The sequence below is a fragment of the Betta splendens genome, chromosome 7 (genome assembly GCF_900634795.4).
Source record: "Betta splendens chromosome 7, fBetSpl5.4, whole genome shotgun sequence".
NCBI classification, from domain to species: domain Eukaryota; kingdom Metazoa; phylum Chordata; class Actinopteri; order Anabantiformes; family Osphronemidae; genus Betta; species Betta splendens.
In genome coordinates, this window is record NC_040887.2 from 2,371,111 (window position 1) to 2,394,915 (window position 23,805).

Below are 23,805 nucleotides of genomic sequence, written 5' to 3' on the forward strand. Positions count from 1 at the left end.
ACGCTTGTGGGAGTATAGAAAGCAATAAGATGTATGCATTGTTGTCTTTCAGGTGTGGAGTGAGGTGAATCAGTGTGTCTTAGACTATGAAAACAGAGAGTCAACACCTAAACTGGCCAAGCTCCTTAAGCTGCTGCTGTGGGCTCAAAATGAACTTGACCAAAAGAAAGTGAAGTATCCAAAAATGACAGACCTCAGTAAGGGAACCATTGAAGACCCAAAGTAAGGACCAAGAGTGAAAAAATACCACAGCATGGACACATTTCCTTTGTGTATTTAGGTCTATCTGACTCATATAGAGTTCAACCTTTTCTTTTTTGCAAGGGTTGCATTTTGATACATTATTGTAGAATGTGCATACTGGATTGTCAGCAGTTCAAAGTTCACACTAAAATATTATACATATATTATTTTACTGGGTATTATAATTTACATATTTGTTTATTTATAATACAGTATATTCCAGTTACACTAGTTTTTCTGTCTGTTGGCAGGGAAAGTTGATGATAAAAGGTTGTGAGTAAAGCCTAAATTAGGCTGTCACTGTTTGTGTATGTGTGACCACTTTGGAAGGGTTTGATATTCAGGGAAAATGGCTGGCTCAGTGTGCACTGCCTCAAATAAAGTCATACTTTTTACTCATCATACAGATTACTGCTAGTATTTTAGCTGGTACGATACGTAATGGGAGCAGGCAAGATAGTTGGGTTGTTTCAAACTACTGTGACTTTTAAAGACAAATTCAACTTTGTATTTTAACTCATCATTTCTCAAACATTTCCAAAAAATGCTGACAGCAAGAACAACAAAGAAAAGATCAACTTTTACATGAACTGGCTGGACAAGACAAATTCCCGGAATCCTGTAAACTTTGCTATGTATAAAGACTGTGCAAGCTTAGAGACGGCTTCAGTTTCATACTGTTATACAATATCACATGTGATGTTTAAAGATGTGAATGGATAAATACACAGATGTAAAGACCCTTTTACAGATTGATTATTGTGTGGAATAACAATATGGAGTAGCTCTTTTTGCAATATTTGATGTGCTTTTTGCTGGTATATTATTTTGCAATAAAAGTGAATTTTGAAACTGGGCATGTCATAAAGGAGTGTAAAACTTGGCTTCTTGTAATATTCAGGAACTTTTACAATGCTGCTGGAAGAAACTACATGTACTCAGACGGGGCTGGGTGTACAATAGCACGGCATTTAATGAAAACAGTCTGTGAGGTATAAACTTAACTATTGAAATGGTGGATTAGAAGAAACCAATAGCATGGTAAGAAAATACTTGAGTACAAGTACTGTAGAGAACAATGACTGATGATTTGGGATGTTTTGCTGGAAAACAGGCTTTGTTCTCTTTTGGTTAAAGTAAAATAAAGTTTGAAAGTATGTGTCAAAGTTAAATGACCGCAGAAATTAAACTGCATTATTTTGGTCCATGGGCCTGTAATAACTGCGTTGGGAATCCAAAGGTCGCATTTACATACAATGACTGTTTTACATTGTAGTGATCCAGTGAAGGGAAGAGCAGTACGGGAGCTGCTATACGTTGCTGAATGCAGTAGTATTATATAAGTCGAGGAGCCAGGAGCAGACGGGGCACAGCGGTGCAGGCGACGCGCATCTCTGGCCGCACAAGTTTCACGGTGCGAGCATCATCATCGCGGCTTCATCCGGACGGAGAAGCGCTCGGCCGCGCTTCCCACAGACTGCACCGTCACGGTGGGAAAGGCCGAACGCAGAGGTGCCTCCGACGCGGATGATGCAGCAGCGGAAGAAATGCACGGATGGACAGCAGAAGCCGGTTTAGTCGAGACCTGCGTTCGATCACTTCCTGATTAACCCTACCGATCAGAAGCAGAACTGCGACCGCGCTGGAGGAGGAGGAGGCTGGAGAAAAACTGACACGTGGATCACTCCTCCTCGGGGCATCAGGAAAACAGCAGCTCGCCCCTGTTCCTGTTCAGCCAGTCCTTCAGGTAGCTGGATGTAAATGCCGAAAAATCCGGGGGAAATGATTTCGTAGATACTTCGCGAGGCGGTTTGCTTCATTTCTTTTTCTTAACACCGGAAAGAGATTAAGCAGGACCTCGGCAAGTAACTAACCCGCTGAAGCGTTTGAGGGGAGGAGGCTGCTGTTACCTCGCGTTGAATGGCAGTTACTCAAAAATATGGCAAAAAACATGGTCCAGATTTGGTCTGTCACAAGGAAAACCCCCCGTATGACAAGACCGGAGCGGCTGGGTGTCATAAGAAGTGGCCCGATCACGGCACCAACTGGTCAAGGTAACGTTGTAGCCACTGCCAGACTTCAGGTACAGTGTTGCTTTCGAGTTTACTTGTGTTTCCAAGGCTCCGAACGCCGATCACAACTAACAGCGATACTTCTCTACAACTCCGAGTCGTTCCTACGACCAGGTGCGGCGTGAGTTAACATCTGGGCTGTACGTGAAGTAACGTAACATCTGGCTCGTGCTGCAGTTAAATGACACGTATCATCTGCGTCCTGTCGGGCGTTGCTCTTCAGATGACACAAAGAGGGAGTTGTGCCTCTGCAACGAAAAATAAACAATTATACAGGCATGAAGTTTTATGAAACTGCGATGTTATAGTCACACGATGTTCTTATGTGGTTTCCTCAAATGAAACCAAAGTGAGTGTCATAGATTAGAACGCCCCCCCCCCCCCCTATATAAACAAGCCTTATCTAATTACTTCTCAATGCAAACTTTGTCCCGCCTGCCGCCTGCTGACCTCCTGCTCCTGCAGGCCGGTGGCCCGGACGTGGACGGCGGTGCTGCTGCTGGGGACCTGCCTCCTGTACTGCGCCCGCGTGGCCATGCCCATCTGCGCCGTCAGCATGGCGGAGAAGTTCGGCTGGAGTAAGAGGGAGTCCGGCATGGTGCTGGGCAGCTTCTTCTGGGGCTACTGCTTCACCCAAGTGCTGGGAGGCTACGTCAGCGACCGGTGGGTGAAGCGTGTGTCTGCATGGTGGCGGTGACGCAGGTTTCAAGCTGGCGCCTGTTTAAATGACGGCCCTTCGAGTGTAATTTGCATGAGACAATTACTGGCAGTGACGCAAGCGGCTCAGCTGTGTTTGCTCAGTCGGGACCAGGTCCCGCGTGGATGTTTTCTCTCTGCTGTGGCGTCGGTCACGCAGCTTTTAGTGAATGGAGGCTGCTCGGCAGCTGAAGCTGATTGCGGCCGCCCGTGTTGTGTGTCTGCAGGGTGGGAGGCGAGAAGATCCTCCTGCTGTCGGCAGCAGCCTGGGGGTCGATGACAGCCTTCACCCCTGTCCTGGCCCACTTCTGCTCCCAGCCCATCTTCTCCATGACACTGTCCCGATTCCTCATGGGCCTGTTGCAAGGTGACACGAAAGGCCTTAATTGATTTTCAGGTTACTGTAGATCAGTTGATGAAACAAGTCTTTGTACATAGTTTTGCCTGTTTTTGTTGGCCTCTTTTTCCTGTATTCACCATCTCAAACAGACCTCATCTGTGTGTTTTATGGCGTGAGGCATCAACTCCTGCTTTTATGGACCTTTATGCGTGCTGTGGTTCTAACTGTTGGCTGCTTGTGTTCCTGTCATGATCCAAGGAGTTCATTACCCTTCTCTGGCCAGTCTTTGCTCCCAGAAGGTGGTGGAGAGCGAGCGCGGCTTCCTCATGAGCACCGTGGGTAGCGGCTCCTACCTGGGGTGAGTCAAGTGTTGTGCAATAAAAGGGGAACGTTGGGAAAGAGGCGTGTGTATTTTCTGCTAGAAAACCGCTGTTGTGAACAGTGGGAGGGATTCATTGTGTCTCTTGTTATTCTGCAATCAGCTCACGCGGTGCTTGTGTCTAATCCTCCACTTTACTGTGTTGTAAGGTCTGAATGATGTTGCTTTGGTTCATGGTGACTTGTTTTTGATTCCAGCACTCTGGTGATCGGGGGGGCCGGCTCCCTCATGCTGGACCTGTATGGCTGGGAGAGTGTGTTCTACGTGTCCGGCCTCCTGTCAGTGCTGTGGGCCTACTGCATGTGGAAGTATCTGCTCAAAGGAGAAGGCAAGGGCGGCTGTAGCTGCACCCACAGGATGCGTCTGCATGCGCTCTAATACAGTAGCTGCTTATAAAACCGGGGTCGCGACCTTTTGCTTGCTCATGCGCCTGCGTTCATATGTTTACAGGGCCCATCATCACGCTGGAGTCACTGGGAAGTAGTGGGCCCCAGTCCAAACTGTCCAGGAGACACTGGTTACGGCTCTTCAAACAACCTGCAGTCTGGTGAGACGGAGAGCGAGTGCGTGTGCGTGTGTGACCTTTGTCTCGCTGCTTCGGCCCACGTGCAGACGAGCTGGTTTCTCCTGTTCCTTTCAATTAGTTTTTCCTCCTACAGGACCCGAGTCATAAAAGTCTTAATAATCCTCTGTCTTATTACATGGGCTCATGTTTATGTGGCTTCAGCAGTGGGGAGGCTTGGTGTGACAGCGTGTCTCTCTCTGTTCTTCTGACCAGTGCCGTGATCGTGACTCACCTTTGCACAGCCAGCACCTTCTTCACTCTTCTATCGTGGCTGCCAACCTTCTTTAAAGACACCTTTCCTGATGCAAAGGTACGAAGGCTGCAGGAAAAAGAATCATGATCATCTGGGCAAAATGCAAACAAATGCTGTGGACGCTCAGTCTGGGATGTGCTGCTCCTCAGGGTTGGGTGTTCAACGTCATTCCTTGGTTGGTGGCCATTCCCTCATCCCTCCTGAGCGGATGCCTGTCTGACCACCTCATCAGTAAAGGTGCAGCAAGTTGGAGACAGACATCTGAATTATTTTAAAATGTGTTTGTAATTGATGAAGCACGTGTCCTGATTGTCTCCTGGTCGTCCTCAGGGTTCGACACGGCCTCGGTGAGGAAGCTGATGCAGGTAACTGGCAGATCTCCCACTGTTCAGTGTTTTCTCTCGTTCCTCGTACCTTCAGTAATGGGCTGTGTGGTGTGTGTGCACTCGTCCCTCTGTTAGTTTTTCTCCATGGGTGTGTCCAGTGTGTTTACCCTCCTTCTGTGTGGCAACCTCACCTTCCCCTGGGCTGTAGCATTTGTATCTGCCACCATGGGCCTCACCACCTTCAGTCACAGGTACCGCCTCCTACAGTGGCCTCACTTTCTGTGTCTTGTTTTGTTCCTCTCTCTTGGTGAAACCTTTTGAAGGCATTACATTCATTTCCATTTTTAGCAAAGTCAGATGGCGTGTATCATCCTTGAACCTGTTCATCTGCCTCCCATGTTTCCTAATACTTTATGCATATTTAGGCAGGGCAGGTGAGCTGCAGTGAGACATGCAGCAAAGCAGGAACAAATAATAAGTAGAAAATGTGAGGAATGAACCTCTGATGCTGCGTGTCGTGTTGAGTTTTCACAATTTAAGTTTTATTGTGTTGCATTAATTACACGTTGATATTTATTGATATTTTTTTAGAAATTGCTCTATGTGTGTGTTTTTTACAGTTTTTTTTAGTGGAGTTAGAGTATTTTATCAGTAAACATGTGTTAAACATGTGTTTACAAGCTTGAATGAAGAGCATGTTTGTCTTTTACAGTGGAGTGTCTGTAAATGTTCAAGACCTTGCTCCATCCTGCGCTGGGGCTTTATTTGGTGGGTTTTAAACGTTTATAACCATTCTGCAATGCTCCATCTGTGTTATAAACTTGTACATTTAAATGGTGATTGTTCCATCTTTACAGGCGTTATGAATACATGCGGCGCTTTCTCAGGTGAGTTTCAGTCAGACCTTAATGACTTTTTATTAATGACGTTTATTCTTGTGTTTGTGTACTATTGATGTGGACGGTGTCTGCGCCTCTTGCAGGAGTTCTCATGGTGTATTTCTCGGGGTATCTCATCGAGGCCACAGGCTCATGGGCGTCTGTGTTCGCCCTCATAAGTACAGTCAACCTCCTGGGCCTCTGCACCTTCCTGGCCTTCGCTGAGGCCCGTCGTGTGGACATCGACTCCATAAAGATCCGCCACGTGCACATCTGAAGACAGGACAGAATCAGTACTGGAGATGGAGCCAAAAGACAAGAAGTCACACATGGACAAACCACATGGTTAAAAATACATTTGCTGCTGTGGTGTGAAGTACTGCGACAGTTAGAAGCACAATGTTGCTCAAAGGTTGGACGGAGCTGAATTCTGTGTCAGAGGAGCCTCACCGTTCATGGAGAACACGGAAGAAGAACAATTAAAAAAGAAGAATATCTACATCACCTCCAGGTCCCGGCTCGGGCAGCGTAGATCAGCTGCTGATTTGCTGCTGATCTGTTGCAGAGAAATCAGAGATTATTAGTTGAAGGCAGTAGAGAGAGTGTGTGTGTGTGTGTGTGTGTGTGTGTGTGTGTGTGTGTGTGTGTGTGTGTGTGTGTGTGTGTGTGTGTGTGTGTGTGTGTGTGTGTGTGTGTGTGTGTGTGTGTTTATGCGCGCGCGTTCATTTGTGTGTGATGATTACGAGCAGTTGTGTGACAGATGTGGCAGCTGGAACGTTCTCACCCTGTGGGTATGAAGCCCCGTCTTTCGTACCTGCAGTCTTTTATTAGTAGGCCTGAGATTGAACAGTTTGACTGACACCTCATTACACAGCTGCTAATTACTTAGCAGTCACACTAATGTCTTGTACACTTCACCCTCCCTGGTCCCCGTCTCCATGGTTACAGCCTCATAGTTACTGTCCGGAGGGGGTCACAGGAAAGATTTACAGGAACTGAGGCCTAGACTGTGCGCGAATAATATGTTCCTAATAGAAAGACCAAAGATTATTAATTATTTTCATTTTCTGTGTGATCACGTGTTATAAATACCTCAATTAATTTAAATATATGTATGTACACACTGACATATATAGAATTAGGCAAAATTAGGGAAGGAATCATCACAGTATGAAAACACGACTGACCTCTTTGTATAAGTTTCAAGTCTTCATGTCTTACTTGCACAGACTCTTATTTATTTGTGTCAAAGACTGAAGCTCGTTATCACTATTAACCAACTCGTTATCTTAGTGATGTCACCGTTAGAAGGAGTCAGTCCACTTGTCTTAGCAGTGTCTGATGCTCTGTCTCTCTGAAGCTAATTATGTCACGTAGCAGTTTGATGAGTGTTGCTCCACACATGAAGTGGGCAAAAATAGCTTCACGGGTTCACTTTAGTTCAGGAATTTGTAGAACAAGGCCGGCTGCACAGTTCTGACTAGTCGCTGAACTGGTTTCCGCTGAGGTTTTACAATTCCCTTTCACTTTCAGCCTAGATTTCCACTTGCTCCCCTTTAGTCTATGCTTTTATTATCTGGTGCCTGATTTAAGCTTTGTGCACTAATGTTTGCCTGTTTTTCTAAGAGCATTTTTGCGTTTGATTGTCGTTGTTATGTACACACGTATCCACAGATTGTTTGTTACGTATATTATTATGGTAAGTGGTTCACTATTTACAAACATAACGAGAATAAGACGTTACCGTGATCCATGAACCGTGATCCATTCAAACAATTGCTCTTCCGTTCACTGTATGTAGGTTTTATGTGTGTGTGCTTAGGGTGGAGGAGGGTGGAGGTGGGTGGAGAGGGGGGGGTTTACAATAAGAATCAAAAGTCCATCATGTCACGCCATCATGTGGTGTTCACCCTTGTCGGTGCACAGTTAACATCACTTATGTTAAATGAAAGGGTCATTTGTATTGAAGCGTCATCACATTCCTTCATCCTCTCTTCAAATCTAAACATGTAGGTGACAAACAGCTGAAGCTCTGTTGGTTTTTAAGTTTAAGATGTGAATTATTTAAAGGTTCACTAATGCATTGTCCTGATGCATTGTTGTATTCAAAGGCATACGTTATCTTTGAATAAAGATCTATTTTGTCAACATTTGCCGAGTTGTGTCTCAGTTCTGCCACAGTGAGGCAGCAGAGGATCAAGGCTGATGCCAGCAGGTCTGATGACTGGAGAGAGGAAGCGGTGCTGCAACTTATAGGAAAGTCCACTGACTGATTTCAAACTCACATTTTACCCTTTATTACGTGACAGAGCCTTTTTCATACAGCTCTGTGTGAAACAGGGTTTCCAACAAGAACCTCGTTCTCTCCTCATCACTAATGAGCTCCGCGTGTGGATCAGGTGCCGCATGTAGCAGGTTCCAGCGCAGGTCTGTCCCGTTCACACTCACAGCTAACGACAGGCCCAGATCCCGGGTCCGGGCCAGCGGGACGTATGTGGCGGCACCATATGGCAGGATGCCGCGTGCCATGTTGGCATGTTGGCACTGCCCACGTGTGAATGGCCAGACGCTAGTCAACCCAACCCACTCCTTCTCATGGGACCAAAAGGCTCAGGTTACCATGGAGACGGGCGGCTTGCGACTGCCGCGTGGCGATGGAGAGAAAGGGGGGTCACAAAGTGAGTGAAAGTAACAAGTCAGATAGAAGTCAGTGGAGTGCGGCGATTTGGCAGCGAGCGCGGCTTTTAATGTGCAGTTCATAGAAAAGCAGCTCCGGTGTTAAGGAGGTGGTCAAGTCGCTTATCGGAGTGCTCTCACCGACAGGAAATGGCATTGTAAAATCAGACATAATCATGATGAGTGGCCCACTATTTAATTAGCAGAGATGAAACACGGGAGAGGGAGGGATGGGGAGATAAACCCTCCCCCCGCCTGTCAGCTAGTAAGAGTAACCCAGTAAAGGCAGGGCCCATCGGAGACACCCAGATACATGTAAATGAAATAGGTCCATTAATTAGTAATTAACATCAAGTTAATGACATTTCACTGTGTCGCCATCTCATCCCATGTCCTTCCTCTGTGGTGGAGGGCCTGTCTCTCCGCTTCCTTGTGTGAATGCTAATTAGCTCAAAGCTAAACTGCCGTGTGCGGCTGCCTAATAATATAGAGCCCCGGTTTAAGACTGGTCATTGTGTGGCGAGGATTAATCACTTTGTGGTAATAGATCAGGAGGCTTCGTACTGTAAGTGCGCTCGTCCTCGGAGGGTTGTGATATTGAGGGGCCATTGAAAGGTTTTATGTGCTAATTGCGTTGCGACTATAAGTCTAATGTTGGGTTGTCCCTCACGGCTCAGGGCTACTTTTAAGCATTCTTCTAGTTTTCAAGCAGTATTTCTGTTAGGCGAGTATAAAATGGTTGCGTGCGACAGATCTCATTATTTCAGCGTCTTGCTCGACTCGTGTGATTGAGTTCGAGGCCCAGCCCTGGATACACGCTCATTTGTTTTGGGTCCCACGTCAGGGACGACGTCTGTGTGAAGCAGGATAAAACATGAAGTTAAAACCCTGAACACAGACGAGAACGTCGGCCCGAAATGAAGGAAATACATTCACAGCAGCACCGTCCTGCAACGCTTCACGTCCGTTTTCTGTCTCCACCGTGAACGTCTCTCAACTCACTGTCTCTTCTTTCTTCATCTGAAACTACAATAACCCACCCCTTAAAGGGATCCCTGATGCCAGAGCACATCTACCATTAGCTCACCAACACACACACACACACACACACACACACACACACACACACACACACATACACACACACACACACACACACAAAACCAAATATGTTGATTTCTGTCAATTAAACCCCATCAGCTGTTTGCCTCCTGCTAGACATATGGCCTGTGTGAGAAAGAAGAGCAAACGGAGCCGTCATTGAGAGGGGCATCGTTTTAATAGAACCCTGAGGGACAAGACCCACACCTGCGCAATAATAACATTAAACCGTGCTCAGCCCACTGGCCAGATGAGGACAGTGTGTGTGTGTGTGTGTGTGTGTGTGTGTGTGTGTGTGTGTGTGTGTGTGTGTGTGTGTGTGTGTGTGTGTGTGTGTAATTCAGCCCTAACAGCAACGTGAATATTACATTTTGCAGAAGAAAATAATATCCAGCACTGGCCCTTTTTGAGACTAATGACGTAGTAGCGTCTGCACCTACAGGCTCTCGAGGTTTCTCAGCAGAAGCACAGGTCCAGCCTAATATTTGTTTTTCTATAAGTCAAGACACAAATGTTCTCCATGGCTGCAGGCCGACTCTCCCCTGCAGTCAGTCCTGTCACAGTTCACACATCAGTGTTTAGAAATTAAATGATGTGGGCATTGCATTTTTTTTAGAATTTGTATTGTTAAAAATGAATGATACAACTGACTGTCGTCAGCCTCAGCAAGCGTGACACTGCAAAGATTAAATAGAACCCCACATCATCATCAATAACATCATTCTCTACAAAACTACACTAACTAACAAAACATCACATTCTACCTGAACAGTTCCTTCTTAAGTTGCAGTCAATTGATCTTATAATCACATATTAAACAGGCTTTGTTCTGGTTTGATTCCTAAGAGAAATTAATAAATAACCAAAGACTATTAAACCAAATATTACAATATTCTGTGTTCCACATTTTGTTAACAAGTCTAATGTGACCTCTCCAAATAACCTGTTCAATCCCAGGAATAGTCAAATGAGCACCATTAATATTTTAAATAAATGATAAAAACCTTATCAGAGAATATGAAATCCTCTTCCTGTCTTTATCGCTGTTGTTAACTGTTCAATCTGTTCTTAAAATGTTCACAGTTTTGCTGATGTAAAGAACAATGTTACACTAAGTTCACGCTGGTGGATGTGAACTGGGCAAAACCTGAAATGGAAAAATCTGGTGTGTTTTATCAGATTTACACATAAACCCTAATAATCTGCAGCGTGCTGTTTGTGCATGCGCGTGAGGAGGTTAAATGCCCCCCCCCCCCATCAGCCCCCCCCCCACCCCCACCCCCCCCCACTCATCTGTTCCTGTTCTCCCCAGCTTCACACCACTCACATCTCCAACACCACCAGATCTCCCCTTTTTTCCTGCTTGCTCTTTTCTAAAGTTTGGCTGTCAATCAGCAGTGGCCTCAGGCAACAGGCACTGATGAAAAGACCCCTGAGACAAGGAGACCCAAATTAGATTTCAATAAGGATGTTGAATATTCATATCAGGGAAACATCTAAAGGTAAATGCTTTTTGATCTCCGCTCACAAATATCACTTGTGTGCATTCCCAGGTCCTGGCGTTCTGGTTCTACAGTGTTTTCTCCCCCAGCCCGGTCCGGCCCCGGCCCCGGCCTCAGCTCTGTCTCTCTCCTCAGGGGATGCGGCAGAATAATGATGATGGAACTACAAAGGAGAAAAAGAGCCATAATGAATGTTTATACTAAAGGGACCCAATAGAAAGGGCATCCGTACTAAGTATTCAGTAATTAGTATTTAGCAGAAGTTGATCGCAGCACACACACACACACACACACACACACACACACACACACACACACACACACACACACACACACACACACACACACACACACACACACACACACACACACACACACACATGAAATCACTGAGGCATAATCATTTACTGTGTAAACCTTGGACGGGGGAACCTCCCATGACAGCGAGAGTCAAAACACCGTTTCATTTCTCCTGTCAACATGTTTACTTTATTTTTATAATTGATGCCACTTTGGGTCTTTCTCCCCAGAATGTCAACGGAATTCACAATGTGCTTGTTTGTTTTCCTGAACATACCTGTGCTCTGGAGCTCTTAAGCCCTGTGTAGCATCACAATTATCTAGTAATCACTGCACGTTGAGGATGATTATGTCTCTTTTTTTCTTGCCTCCGTGCTTTTTCCATGTGAACTGGGTTTATTATGAGAACGTCTATGGCCAACATCCTCCTAGTAGCCTGAAGAAATCGCCATCACTTCCATCTAGGCAGAGATGGAAATGTGTGGGGATGGAAGAGGATGTGTGAGTGTGAGTGTGTGTGTGTGTGTGTGTGTGTGTGTGTGTGTGTGTGTGTGTGTGTGTGTGTGTGTGTGTGTGTGTGTGTGCGGGGGGGCACTTTGGGAGGGGGGCGTTGGGTGGGTGGGGGGGTGGGGGGGGCTTTGCCTGAGGCTCTTTTTCCCCACAAAGAGTCCACTCGGCTCAGGAGCACACTATGAAGCGAGTCCCAAAATGAGACCAAAGGATGTGAACACAATCTCTTCTTGACACAGGAAGGGACCATCCAGTTAATAGTCCACGTCAACTTCTATCATCGATAGCGCGTCAGGAGCAACGTGAGCGCTGCGATCGAGCCACTGCGGCTCATGATGCGCGGAGACAACTCCATCCATCAGCATGGAACAAAAAGAAATTCATTCTCATCTTAAATCATACTTTCCTCTTGTTATTTCTCACACTGTGTGTTCCTCTCAACCTCCCCCCATCTCTTCCTTATAACATGATGGTCAGTCCATTGCCAGGCAATCTGGTCTGTGATGTTGTTCACACCTCCAATGAGCCAAAAACAGAAGAAAAAAAATCTTTGACAAGATATGATGACTTGCCCAGGTGGTGTGTTTCACTGGTCTTACGGGTGAGGGCAGCCAGCAAGATGTGAGCGTGTGTGTGTGTGTGCGTCTGCCTACAGTATATGATGGTGTGTTTACCCCGGGCCCTGTGTTGTGGTGCTGTGATGCTGAGTGTCACCCTGCTCCGGCCTGAGCCCTGCAGCCAGAGAAACCAGCTGTGGAACTGACAGGTTTGTCTTCTGCACTCACCTACACTCCTGCTTCCCCGCGCACACACGCAGACACGCACACGCAGCCGCACACATAACTAGCCGCACATCCAGACACACGCACTTTGATGGCCTGAGGTTTAAGTACACATGCACACGCAAGCACCCCCCCCCCACATCCACAGACCATCGCACAAGCTGCAGGCAGTCTCTCTCATGCCAGCTAGAAACACAGAGCAAAGAAAACACTCACACAGCTCCGATGTGCAGCAGCTATAAGCTCGACGTTTGTACAATCTGTTAACTGGGAGCAGACAAAGATACGGGAGATTCAACTCATATTTGCTATTAAACCCGTCTTTTAATTGCAGGAAGGTCATTTATTCCAAACACACCGTAAAGCTCTGGTTTAGTAACAAAATGATTTCCTCTGATACGATCTTGCAAAATTAATTTTAAATATACTTAATGATTAAGTAGTTTTTATTATTAGCAGCAATTTTGAATTAATTATTTTCTTTTCAAATAAATAAACAGTTTAGGAAATTTTAAACGTACAATTTAGACAAATGAAGTGTTTTCTATTCTTCCCATAAGTTTTCCACTCCATTTTTATAAATGCTGAGGCAACATTTAGTAGAAGCTGATTCTATTCAAATGTCCAGTTCTATAAATGCCGACAACTATTTACACAATCAAATGAGACTCCCACATGCGCAGGTATGTGTTGGCCGTATCATGTAGGTCAATGAGGACACGCAGCATCGCCACCAGCGTCTGAACCCGTGCTCCATCCAGGAAAAGCTGCTGAGCTGCCCTGAGGAGACGCTGCCTCCCCTGCACCTCCCCTGCACCTCCCCTGCACCTCCCCCACGCCGAGCGCACACCGGCCTCACGCAGCAGTGAAGGCCGCCATGTGTGTCCAGGTGTCTGGCTGCGCGGTAGCACCCTTCACATGTCACCACGGCAGAAGTCAGCGCTCTGAGCGTCTGCACGTGTGTGTGCGGCTGCATCTGTGCTCGCTGGTGCACGCGTGCACTTCTAGGTGGGCTTCATTCCTGGAGGGTGGGGGCGAGAAAAACAAGTGAGAAAACAGCAAAACAAGTTAGGAGACAATGAAGAAAGCAACAGTGGCACCTGTTTCCCCGCGGAACGCCGCGCGACGGATCCGCCTCACACTCTGCTCCTGGTCTTTCACTTCACTCTCATAAAAGCATTTCTGCATATTTGACTCTAAACAGCGTTCACCTTTCTTGTTTCCTCCTTCCTCGCCAGCTCCTCTTCTGACTGAATGTTCCTGCTTCCTGATACTCATCCACACTTTTTTATTTTTGGTTCGGTTATGTGGCCAGATGTCCAAGTTGACATAGCGCTTAAGGCGTTTGACTGGATAAAACAGTGCATTGGCTGTGGGTAAAGAGGGATTAAAACAGGGCCTGAGGCACTTGTGTTATATTGAAAACATCCTGGGCTGCTTTGTATGGAGATTTGCATACATTGGGGTCTGGGCGGCGATGGCCCATCTGCATTGTCCCCAAACAACAAAGTGCATTTAAATATTTCACATCTCCATCTACTGGGACAGAGGTACATAGAAAGAGTTGAGGGTGTGTGAGAGATAGAGAGGGAGACGGAGGGGGTGAAAATAAAGGACAAAAAAAAAGGAACGAGTAGACTGGCACAGCTTTGAATTTGAACTGCTCCCAAATGGGCCTCAGTCAGAGCCACAGTAAATAACACTCCTGCCGGCCAGGATCTGGGAAAATGAGGAGAATCTAAATATAATATGCTGTAAGTCTGAATTCTTGTGGAAAACGTAGTTGTCTGAATACAGAAATACCGATAGGAAAAGCATTCGTCCGCTGTGTGGAGCAGCATCGCGCTAAAAACAGAAAGCGGCTAAAAACAGATTCATGGAGTCGACTATTTAACAGGTCGCTCTTTGTCTGTAGCTTGCGGTTTATTTTTGTGACACTTGACAAACCTGACTAATACTAATATTTGGCGTAGAATGTGTGAGGTTACGATAAAAGAAGCCGATGATGCTGATATTATTAACATGGGCAAAATCCACAGTCGACAGTTTGTTTGAGGCCACTTCAGTATTAAGTTATCATCCCTCTGGCCCAAAACCTCTTTATTGTATTAAGACTATAACTCTGGATTTCTGTGACATTTAATGGCACTGTAAAATTAGATAATTACTGTAATATATCTGTGTACTCATGGCCGTTTCTGAGGTCAGAAACATAAAAATTAATAAGGAACAAGTGGGAGAAAGACGGAGAAGAGAGATTAAATCAGACAGGCTGTGTGTGTGTGAGAGAGAGAGACAGCGGAGACACCGAAGTGGCAAAAATGGCACAACTTGGTTCTATTAGCACAGTCTGAAGTTCCTCTGACATCTAATGTTCATGCATCCTCCCCTCGTACCCCTGCATTCTGCTTTTTCACTCTCCGCTCCCCATGTGTCTTTCATTTCAACCAAAACACACATCAAATGAAAAACATGCTCAGGGCAGTGGATGGTGGATGGAACAGTAAGGTGATTTAACGACGGGACGGTTTGTGTGTAGGCTGGACAGCCTGGTGCAGCCTCCGTCTTCACAACCGCACACACACACACACACACGGACGCGTTTACACGTACACGCGCGCGCGCACAGACACACACTGACACCAAATATCTGAAAAAACAGCCAAGATGGACGTGAGGAACATGTTGCCTGCACGGGGGAGGATTTTGGAAAGGAGAGCGTGGTCAATCTGTTTGTTTCTCTGCCACATCCAAGAAGAGTGATAATTTCATTTTCTTTCATTATTTTCTCCCTTTTATTTTACTCATAATGTCAGATTGCGAAAGCCGCCGAGCTTTATATTCAGGAATAAGAGCACAGACAATGATATTTATGTATTACAAAACGCCACTAATTGTGCCTTTTGTTGCTACGATGTGAAACAACAGGACAACGGCAAAGACGAAGCCACGGTGATACCTGGATTCTGTGCCGCGGCCTCGTCTCGCTGCCTCTCTCTCCCTCTAATCACGTCTCATAAGCCAGTTCATCTGTGCAGCCTCTGTAGTTGTAGAAGGTCACGGCTGAAGAGTCTGTGAAAAAGTATAACAGACACACATTAACCCCCATTTAATCAGGATTATAGAGAACAACCAAGCATTATTTAACACACATCACAGAGCATGACAGCGGTAGGAAAATATGGGACACACACACACACACACACACACACACACACACACACACACACACACACACACACACACACACACACACACACACACACACACACAAATCCAGCACAATCAATCTAATGGTGTGCATTAGTTAACTGCCAAATGTTGGGCTTTTTATGGCAGGATCACCCGTCCCTTGAAAAGATAAATACGGTGCACAGATCCCAGTAATTACAGCAATCCCCTCACAGCACACAGACTCTCACCAGCCTCTCTGGAGGACCGTCTTCCTGTAGATTAAGTCATTTAGGACAGTTTTAGGGCACCGGGGTGACTGACAGTAAAGGAGCTGGACAGAGAGGACACGGAGGGAGGGAGGTGGTGCTAATGTGTTGTCTCTTTGTACTTTGTGCTGGGGGGGCAAAAAGGCAAAAAGGCAAATAAAAAGGCAAAAAAAGGCAAAAAAGGCAAAACAGGCAAATGAAAAGGCAAAAAAGGAAAATAAAAAGGCAAAAAAGGCAAATAAAAAGGCAAAAAAGGCAAAAAAAGGCAAAAAAGGCAAAACAGACAAATGAAAAGGCAAAAAAGGCAAAAAAAGGCAAAAAAGGCAAAACAGGCAAATGAAAAGGCAAAAAAGGCAAATAAAAAGGCAAAAAAGGCAAAAAAGGCAAATAAAAAGGCAAAAGGCAAAAATGACTGGATTAATATAATGTATAATGTTGTAACTGTAAGCAACAAGTTTGTGATTTTAAAACATTTTGTTGAAATTTTAACCTTTTATTATAACCTAAATAATTAATGACATCAACCATCAGTCAACACGACAATTTTACTCATTTATGTTTTACTGTAAATTAGAATTATATTGAGAAAAATATAATTTTGTCCTAATTTTGCTACATATTTTATTTAGAGTTAGAGTAAAAAAACAGAAAATAGAAAATGCTGAAGTGTCTCTGTGACAGTGACCAGTGAGGGGCTTTTTGTCGACTGTGCTCCTCCAGTTCACCCTTTTCCAAACAGGTTCATCTGTTATGAGATAAATGACTCCTCACATCAGTCCGTAAATGCTGAACCTCAGCTTCACTGGAAGTGAGTCAGAACGGACGACCAGCGAGAACAGGTTCATTCGTGTCCTCTGTTCTTTAAAACCAGACAAACAGACAAAAGGCTTGATGTTCGACTTAAAGCTTCTTTTACAGGTTGTTGCGTGGGTTCCTCTCATGGATGAAGCTCTGACTCTGCTCATGTCAGGGATCGCACCAATAGCGGTTCACTCATTTCTGGCTCATTTGACTGCGTCTGAGCGTGTAAATGGCAGCATTGTGCACATGTTAAACCACTGATGTCCAGCGGACGGATGAGGAACAGTAACTAAAATCTCATTAGTTTAAGTGTGCGAGAATTCTGTGCAGGAGGATAATGTGAGTGCACACATTCGCCCAAAACTACAGTTGTACACACAGATTAGTCTCTTTGCCTCCGTCTTTATTTATCTTTTCTTTCAGCGTGCACATAGCCGTGAGCATGCGGCTTAACAGCAGGGCCTAATCAGGTCTGAAATATGAGCGGTAAACATTTGTATGGACAGATGTGGATTAATGTTCATCTTTTCTTGAAGCCAGAGATTAAACCTGATTTAGTGCCAGGTTTTAGTCTTTTTATTTGATTAGAGAGAGAGAGAAGTGGTAAATGAGACAGAAAAAGAAACAAAGGAAGAGAGCAGAATGACTCGTACAGAAGCCAGTGAAAGTGGAAGGAACACACACACACACACACACACACACACACACACACACACACACACACACACACACACACACACACACACACACACACACACACACACACACACCGTAGCAGGATTGGATGGGAGGGGAGGCCGAGGGAATCGTCAGATGCTCCTCATTCCTTTTGTGGGTTGCCGAAGTGAAGGAGGAGAAATTTGAGTCATGGAGACGGAATCAGAAATGTCAACAGATTGAGTCAGAGCAGAGCTGGGACCGTCTGGAAGGAGAGAGTATCAACACTGACTGAGGGGCACGCAACATTTTGGGAGCGTCACAGGGCTAATGGCAAAATTATTGGACCTTGTGTGTGTGTGTGTGTGTGTGTGTGTGTGTGTGTGTGTGTGTGTGTGTGTGTGTGTGTGTGTGTGTGTACATGTTGCATGCAGGCGGATGTGGGATTGGCTTAGTCTGTTGTCTATAATGAACGGTTAATGTTAGTCGGGGAAAAAATGAATACGGTCACCATCTGCTCAATCTGAGTCTGTGTGTGTGTGTGTGTGTGTGTGTGTGTGTGTGTGTGTGTGTGTGTGTGTGTGTGTGTCTGTCTGTCTGTCTGTCTGTCTGTGTGCACATTCACATTTGTGTGTATCCGAATCATGCAGACACACGCACGTACACACAATTTGCTTTTGGAGAGGGTTTTGGAAATGTGGATCAGAAGGAATGAAGGAAGAAATGCGGGAGGAGGCAGTGAGACATGAACAACAACACGGAACTGAGACAATGAACACCATACAGACAAAATCTATTTCTGTGAGCAACGTTAAATGTGTTCAGCCGTGGACGCTGCAGAGCAGGAAGCGGACGCTGGCTGTGGATTCAGACAGGTTTCTTAAGCTCATGCAGCCTGTGGCTGCACACACACAGAAACCCAGCAGACTGAGGACAAAGGGAGTTAGTGAGATTCAGACAATGACTACAAATATTGTTTAGAGTCATTTAGTGAACTTCACATCTTCTCACGTTCAACTTGACAAGTTCAAAAAACTAATAAATAATTTTAGTGGAGAAAATAAAAAATACAAATATAAAAAAAATGCAATATCTTCTGTTAGGTAAACTGCATCTGAATATTTATAATACGTTATATAAAACAACATAAAGACTTAAACATCATAGTAACAGAAATGTTGAGAAAATTCGACTCACTTTTATTGTCTCAACAAACATTTTCCATGAAAAATTAATAATGAATATAGATCAAATATCTGAACTAAGACCTCGTGGCCTCTTTCCAACGATCTCTTTCTAGACCGTTTGAATGCAGAGCAACAGTATTTAAAGCTTTGGGGAGATTACAAATGTTGAGGACACCGCAACAGTAACACACACACACACACACACACACACGCACGCACGCACGCACGCACGCACACACACACACACACACACAACTCAGAAGAGTCTCCAAAGTTTAAAACACAGAAACACCTCACGCTGACACTCACAGAGCAACTCTGCACAGATGAAATATCTGTGATACATCACTGAACGCTGGGTTGATAAGTAAATACAGCCGACATCAGTAATCCTCATGTAACTGTGTGCTATTATGCAGTCGCACACACACACACACACACACACACACACACACACACACACACACACACACACACACACACACACACACACAAACTGCCAGGTTGTGATTAAATTCTCTGTGGCCTATGATCCGTCTCTAAATCTTTGCAATTTTCATTTTATGCAGCTTTAATATGGATCATAGTCGCTCTCAGAGTGCCCCTTCTCCTAATCTGGAGCAATCTGAGCTGAGCCTGGCTGGGCCAACAGCTGACGCTAAGCCAAGCAGCCGCGCTGAAGCAGCCAGGGAGCCGGCTTCAGCGCCTCCGTGCAGCCAGGAGCCACAGACGCAGCAGAGGTTCAGATTTCCCAGCGCAAGCGTCCCCTAAACGCAGCAGCAGGTTCAGCTCAGAGCAGGTAAAAGCAGGCAGAGCTGCAGCCGCTGCAGCTGCTGCAGCTGCTGCGGCTTTAATAAGTGTGTTTGACTGGATCATCATCATTGCATCACTGCATCATTGTGCGTTAAACACTCAGCGCATGAAGGCTTACCCTGTTAACACTGTTTTTAGGGCACGGGAGAGGCCATGAGAGGATTAAGTCATTAAGGGTCCAAATTTAAAAATGGATCCTAATACTGTAATGCTCAGATGCATAAATGCAAACCCAGCGAACAATTTCTCTTTGTAACTGTGTAAAGGTGGTTTATTGTTTCCTGTGTACTTCAGTAGCAGATGTAAGAACAACTGTAGCAGGACGTGGTGTCTCCGTCTAGATTAAACACTCTGCTGACAGTTCAGCTTGTTGAAGCAGCTGACGTGTTAAACCAGGAGCAGACCCCCCACTGGGAATCATGTAAATAATACGGCCTGCTAATGGAGGGGAAACCCACAAACTGAGCAGAGCTAATACTTAATAACACACACACACACACACACACACACACACACACACACACACACACACACACACACACACACACACACACACACACACACACACACACACACACACACACACACACACACACACATCTGTGCATCTTCATGTAACTGGTAGGGAGTGAAAAGGTAACAGGGACAGTGAACATCAGGAGAAAGGGGGTCACTCCACCAGTAATCCTCCCAGTGGCAGACGGCGAGACCAGTTAGATGTGAGAAAACGCTCATGGAGGCTTCAGAGGTTACAGGACAACCTGTGCTTGTAGTTGTAGCAGCCACTGCGTTTCCAGTTTCATTTTAAAGCCTCTATGTCTCATGTTTGACCAATTGTTTCTTCAGACCAATAAAACATTCATTTTCTTTGATCTGTGTGTGCGTCTGGGAATATTCCTCTTATTAACACATAATGTCCCCATTTAATAGATATTTATGATTTTTTACATTGTCTGTATGTTTCTGTTGAAACTCCTCCCACAGACCACATGCCATAAAATATGCAAAACAGGTGTTTGTGACGTAGCAGCAGAACTGGACAAGAGCAGGTTCACCTCAACCAACATGATTAAATCACACAATAACCTCTGTCCTCCCCCTAAATCCTCTTAAGCAGGCTGCATTACATATCTGCCAAACAAAGAAAACTCAATCAGAACAATCAACCGAGTCAGAGCCACAGCACCGGCTCGTACGATTCCACCGCCGTGATTAAAATGAAAATTGAGCCGGGACATTACCAGAAATCCCATGTTCACGTCTAACGAAGTTGAAGAGTCTGCGTGTGTGCGTCTGCACGTATGTGTGCGTGCGTGCATGCGTGTGTGCGTGCGTGCGTGTGTGTGCGTGTGCATGTGTGTGTGTGTGTGTGTGTGTGTGCGTCTGCACGTGTGTGTGTGCGTGCGTGTGTGTGTGCGTGTGTGTGCGTGTGCATGTGTGTGTGTTTGTGTGTGTGCGTCTGCACGTGTGTGTGTGTGTGTGTGTGTAAAAGGGGGATAATATAAATGTGTCCTGTGTAATTCCTTGGCTTGGCTCACGAAACACTGTTTTTATTGTTGGCGATATTAATAGAAGAAAGATTACAATTGATAGGATTGGATTAATAATATTTAGCATTTTCATTCTTAAAGAGTAATAAATTAATTTGTGTATAAACAGCGTGTTTTGAGGATGACATGTTTTTATTCTCTGGCACGATGCACAGCAGCACATGAAATTTGTTTCATGCGTCTGATTCTTCAAACAATAATTTCAAATAAGATATATGTTCCTATTAGTGGAATTAAAACTAATTATAATATCAACAAATTATTATTTTATTTTTTGATCTTCCAACTCTTTCTCTGATGAAACATTCAGATTCTATCATCTTCACAAGTATTTGTCATGTTTAACATCACCTGGCTACAGGAGTTTAAAGGTTTTGCTATAAAATCTATTCATATATTATTGTTTGACAAAAATAAATCTAAACTAAAACTGTGGCGTCCACTTGTGTGTGCGTTTACAGTAAGAGGCATGTTTCACATTAGTGTTGCTCCAGTTCACTTCCTGGGATAATCCTTAACACAACAGAGGGAACGGCAGGTGACCTGAACCAACAGAGATACAGTATGGGGCTCCATTAACAAACACACACACACACACACACACACACACACACACACACACACACACACACACACACACACACACACACACACACAGACTCATCCATTCATAAATAATATTGGTGTGACCCTGCCGAAACCCCTCGCTCCTTCCCTCCTCTCTGCACTCGTCGCTTCCTTCCACTCTTAGTGAAACATATTGTTGCCCGGTGCCTGCGATGATGCAGTGTCATTCATCCGCAGCCCCAAAGTCATCTCCCCCATTAACAGCGATGTCTAATTAAACCTGTAAATGACAAACATGCAGACACAAACACCGACTGTGCCCTAATGGCTGGCTGTAGCAGGAGAGTGATGGCCAGCTGCCTCCTGTCCATCCTCTCTGCAGATCAACCTTGAGACAGGACCTGGAGGATGACTATTGGAGCACAGAGATAACACTGGAAGGTTAGCAGAGCACTGATAATGAAAGATTAATATACTGTAGTCTGGCAGTCGGACGCCGTAATTGATTCATTAATTGCAAACAACATTATCTTTTAACAAGGTGATGTTTTCATTGGTATGGCTCACATATGATTTTATCTCTTTCCAGATATTCATATTGGCAAAATGAAAACAGCAGGGGACAGAGCGGAAACAAAACAAGAGGTGTTTTTCTGTTGTTTGACTCCGGACCAAAAACAATTGGAGAACAATGACTGTCTCCGGGGATGATAGCCGGCGTTATTATCCTCTTATTTGCATTCTATGAAAATGGAATAACAAGGTAGTGGAGCGCTGGCTTATCTAGAGCTCCTGTTTAACCACTGTGGTTATGGCATTAGCATCCAGGAGCTAACTGCTTTATGTTTCTCTCTTTCAATCACTAAAACCATCCACTCTCGTGTCACGGTGACCTAAAGAAACCTCAGGATGGAAAAACAACAACAAAAATAGCTAAAATCCATTTTCATATTAGTATGAAAAGGTTGGAATATTTCAGAGGAATTACTCCTCCACCAAACAGAATAAAAGCCCTTTATTCCTGCTAATCCTCCCAAGTCTGTGATCTTACCTGATAGGATGTTGTACAATGTGAATACTATCAACAAGACATGCTGGAAATAATGTAAGCAGGTCCCCATTGTGAAGATTAGAGCGAGCGTCTCTCCCCCAATTTATCCCTTCCCCACAATGTACGCCCTCATTTTCTCCCTTCCTCCAAAGTGAATTATCAGATGAGTGTAAGCTACTTGTTTATTTCCTTTCTACCTTGTCCCACAGCTTCTAAAACAAAAGTTAGTTGACATGTAAGTTACAGGAATAAATCAGGAAAAAATAAGAATTGATGTTAGCATAGGATTTCTCTTGATCCACAGAACTAAACTATATAAATATATTATAAATGCTACTGTTATTGAATTTAAGAGCGACAGATTAAATGCTGTGATTACATCATTAACACTTATCAGCCTTTGTATCAACATTCATCTCTCGGTTTAATTGTCTTCTGGTATCGTTATTACATTCACAGCTGAGAAAGAAATGAATTCAATAACTTAGCATATGCTGCAAAATTAATTCTAATAACTTCCTGTAAATCGCCATACTGAGCCATTTTTGTGTGTAAATGTTCCAAACAAATGTTGAAGAGAAGTAATAGTGCGTCATGGTTAAACATGGTGCTGCCTCCATCTGGTTCCGTTTTGTCACCCAGTTTTAAAACGTCTGAGCTCATGTGACATGTTTGAATTCTGAACCTGACACTAACTGACGGACACTAAACCTCACAGCAGTAAAACAAAGCAGTTCCATGGCTGATTGTTTGTGAGAAGAATGTTGTAGGAGAGGAAGGAAAATCCACAGTCTGAGCCTCAGGTTCAGCTCTTTTATGCTCCGTACATATTGAACAGTGGAGTCAGGAGGCTAAGAAGATTATCACAATGGGATGAAGTGAGTCTTTGTGGCCTCCGTGTTGGGGGGAGCAAAGTGAAAGTTGCCGCAGCTCTCAAGCCCTTAAACTGCTTGACCTTAAAACTGTTTGCGTGAGCTCAAGGATAAAAGCTGTGAACTGAGAGGGGAAGAAAAAATATTCAAACAAACGCAAGACACGGCAAAACACACTGCAAAACACAGCTTCACTAATGGCGCAAAGCATTAAAGGAGAAGGCGGAAATCTGTTGTCAATAAG

The 23,805-nt window shown here is 44.7% G+C and overlaps 2 protein-coding genes and 2 long non-coding RNA genes across 7 annotated transcripts in view; 2 read left to right on the plus strand and 2 right to left on the minus strand.

The window, feature by feature from the left end:
* Positions 1-1,100, plus strand: part of LOC114858749 (glucose-induced degradation protein 8-B homolog) — a 2,926-nt gene extending 1,826 nt beyond the window's left edge. For all 3 annotated transcript variants that reach the window (XM_029156271.3, XM_029156270.3, XM_029156272.3), the window contains exon 5: positions 53-1,100. In XM_029156271.3, coding sequence (XP_029012104.1) covers positions 53-226 — 174 coding nt within the window. In that variant the 3' untranslated portion in view covers positions 227-1,100. The remainder of the gene's footprint in view (positions 1-52) is intronic.
* Positions 738-2,864, minus strand: LOC129604316 (uncharacterized). Its single transcript, XR_008695118.1, has 2 exons — positions 2,727-2,864; positions 738-2,563 (listed from the first exon to the last, which is right to left on the minus strand). It is a non-coding gene; the product is annotated as an uncharacterized LOC129604316 (long non-coding RNA).
* On the plus strand, positions 1,596-7,902 carry slc17a9b (solute carrier family 17 member 9b). Of its 2 annotated transcripts, XM_029156268.3 has the most exons (13): positions 1,598-2,297; positions 2,781-2,978; positions 3,239-3,378; positions 3,610-3,709; positions 3,928-4,058; positions 4,181-4,277; positions 4,509-4,605; positions 4,698-4,785; positions 4,879-4,913; positions 5,010-5,125; positions 5,587-5,642; positions 5,732-5,761; positions 5,857-7,902. In XM_029156268.3, exons 1-13 carry the CDS (start codon positions 2,164-2,166, stop codon positions 6,027-6,029), a joined length of 1,395 nt encoding a protein of 464 aa, XP_029012101.1. In that variant the 5' UTR covers positions 1,598-2,163; the 3' UTR covers positions 6,030-7,902. The 2 variants fall into 2 exon arrangements, with proteins under 2 accessions (XP_029012102.1, XP_029012101.1); XM_029156269.3 differs by lacking the exon at positions 5,010-5,125 and having other exon boundaries at positions 1,596-2,297.
* Positions 7,903-10,830: 2,928 nt separating this feature from the next.
* Positions 10,831-15,755, minus strand: LOC129604317 (uncharacterized). The gene is made up of 3 exons (XR_008695119.1): positions 15,583-15,755; positions 11,058-11,194; positions 10,831-10,961 (listed from the first exon to the last, which is right to left on the minus strand). It is a non-coding gene; the product is annotated as an uncharacterized LOC129604317 (long non-coding RNA).
* Between the last annotated feature and the right edge of the window lie 8,050 nt (positions 15,756-23,805).

Coding starts and splice junctions, on each gene's coding strand:
- slc17a9b (XM_029156268.3), top strand. CDS start 2,164: ATGGCAGTTACTCAAAAATATGGCAAAAAACATGGTCCAGATTTGGTC. Junction 4,278..4,508: donor TTCAAACAACCTGCAGTCTG/GTGAGACGGAGA, acceptor TCTTCTGACCAG/TGCCGTGATCGTGACTCACC. Junction 4,914..5,009: donor CGGTGAGGAAGCTGATGCAG/GTAACTGGCAGA, acceptor TCCCTCTGTTAG/TTTTTCTCCATGGGTGTGTC.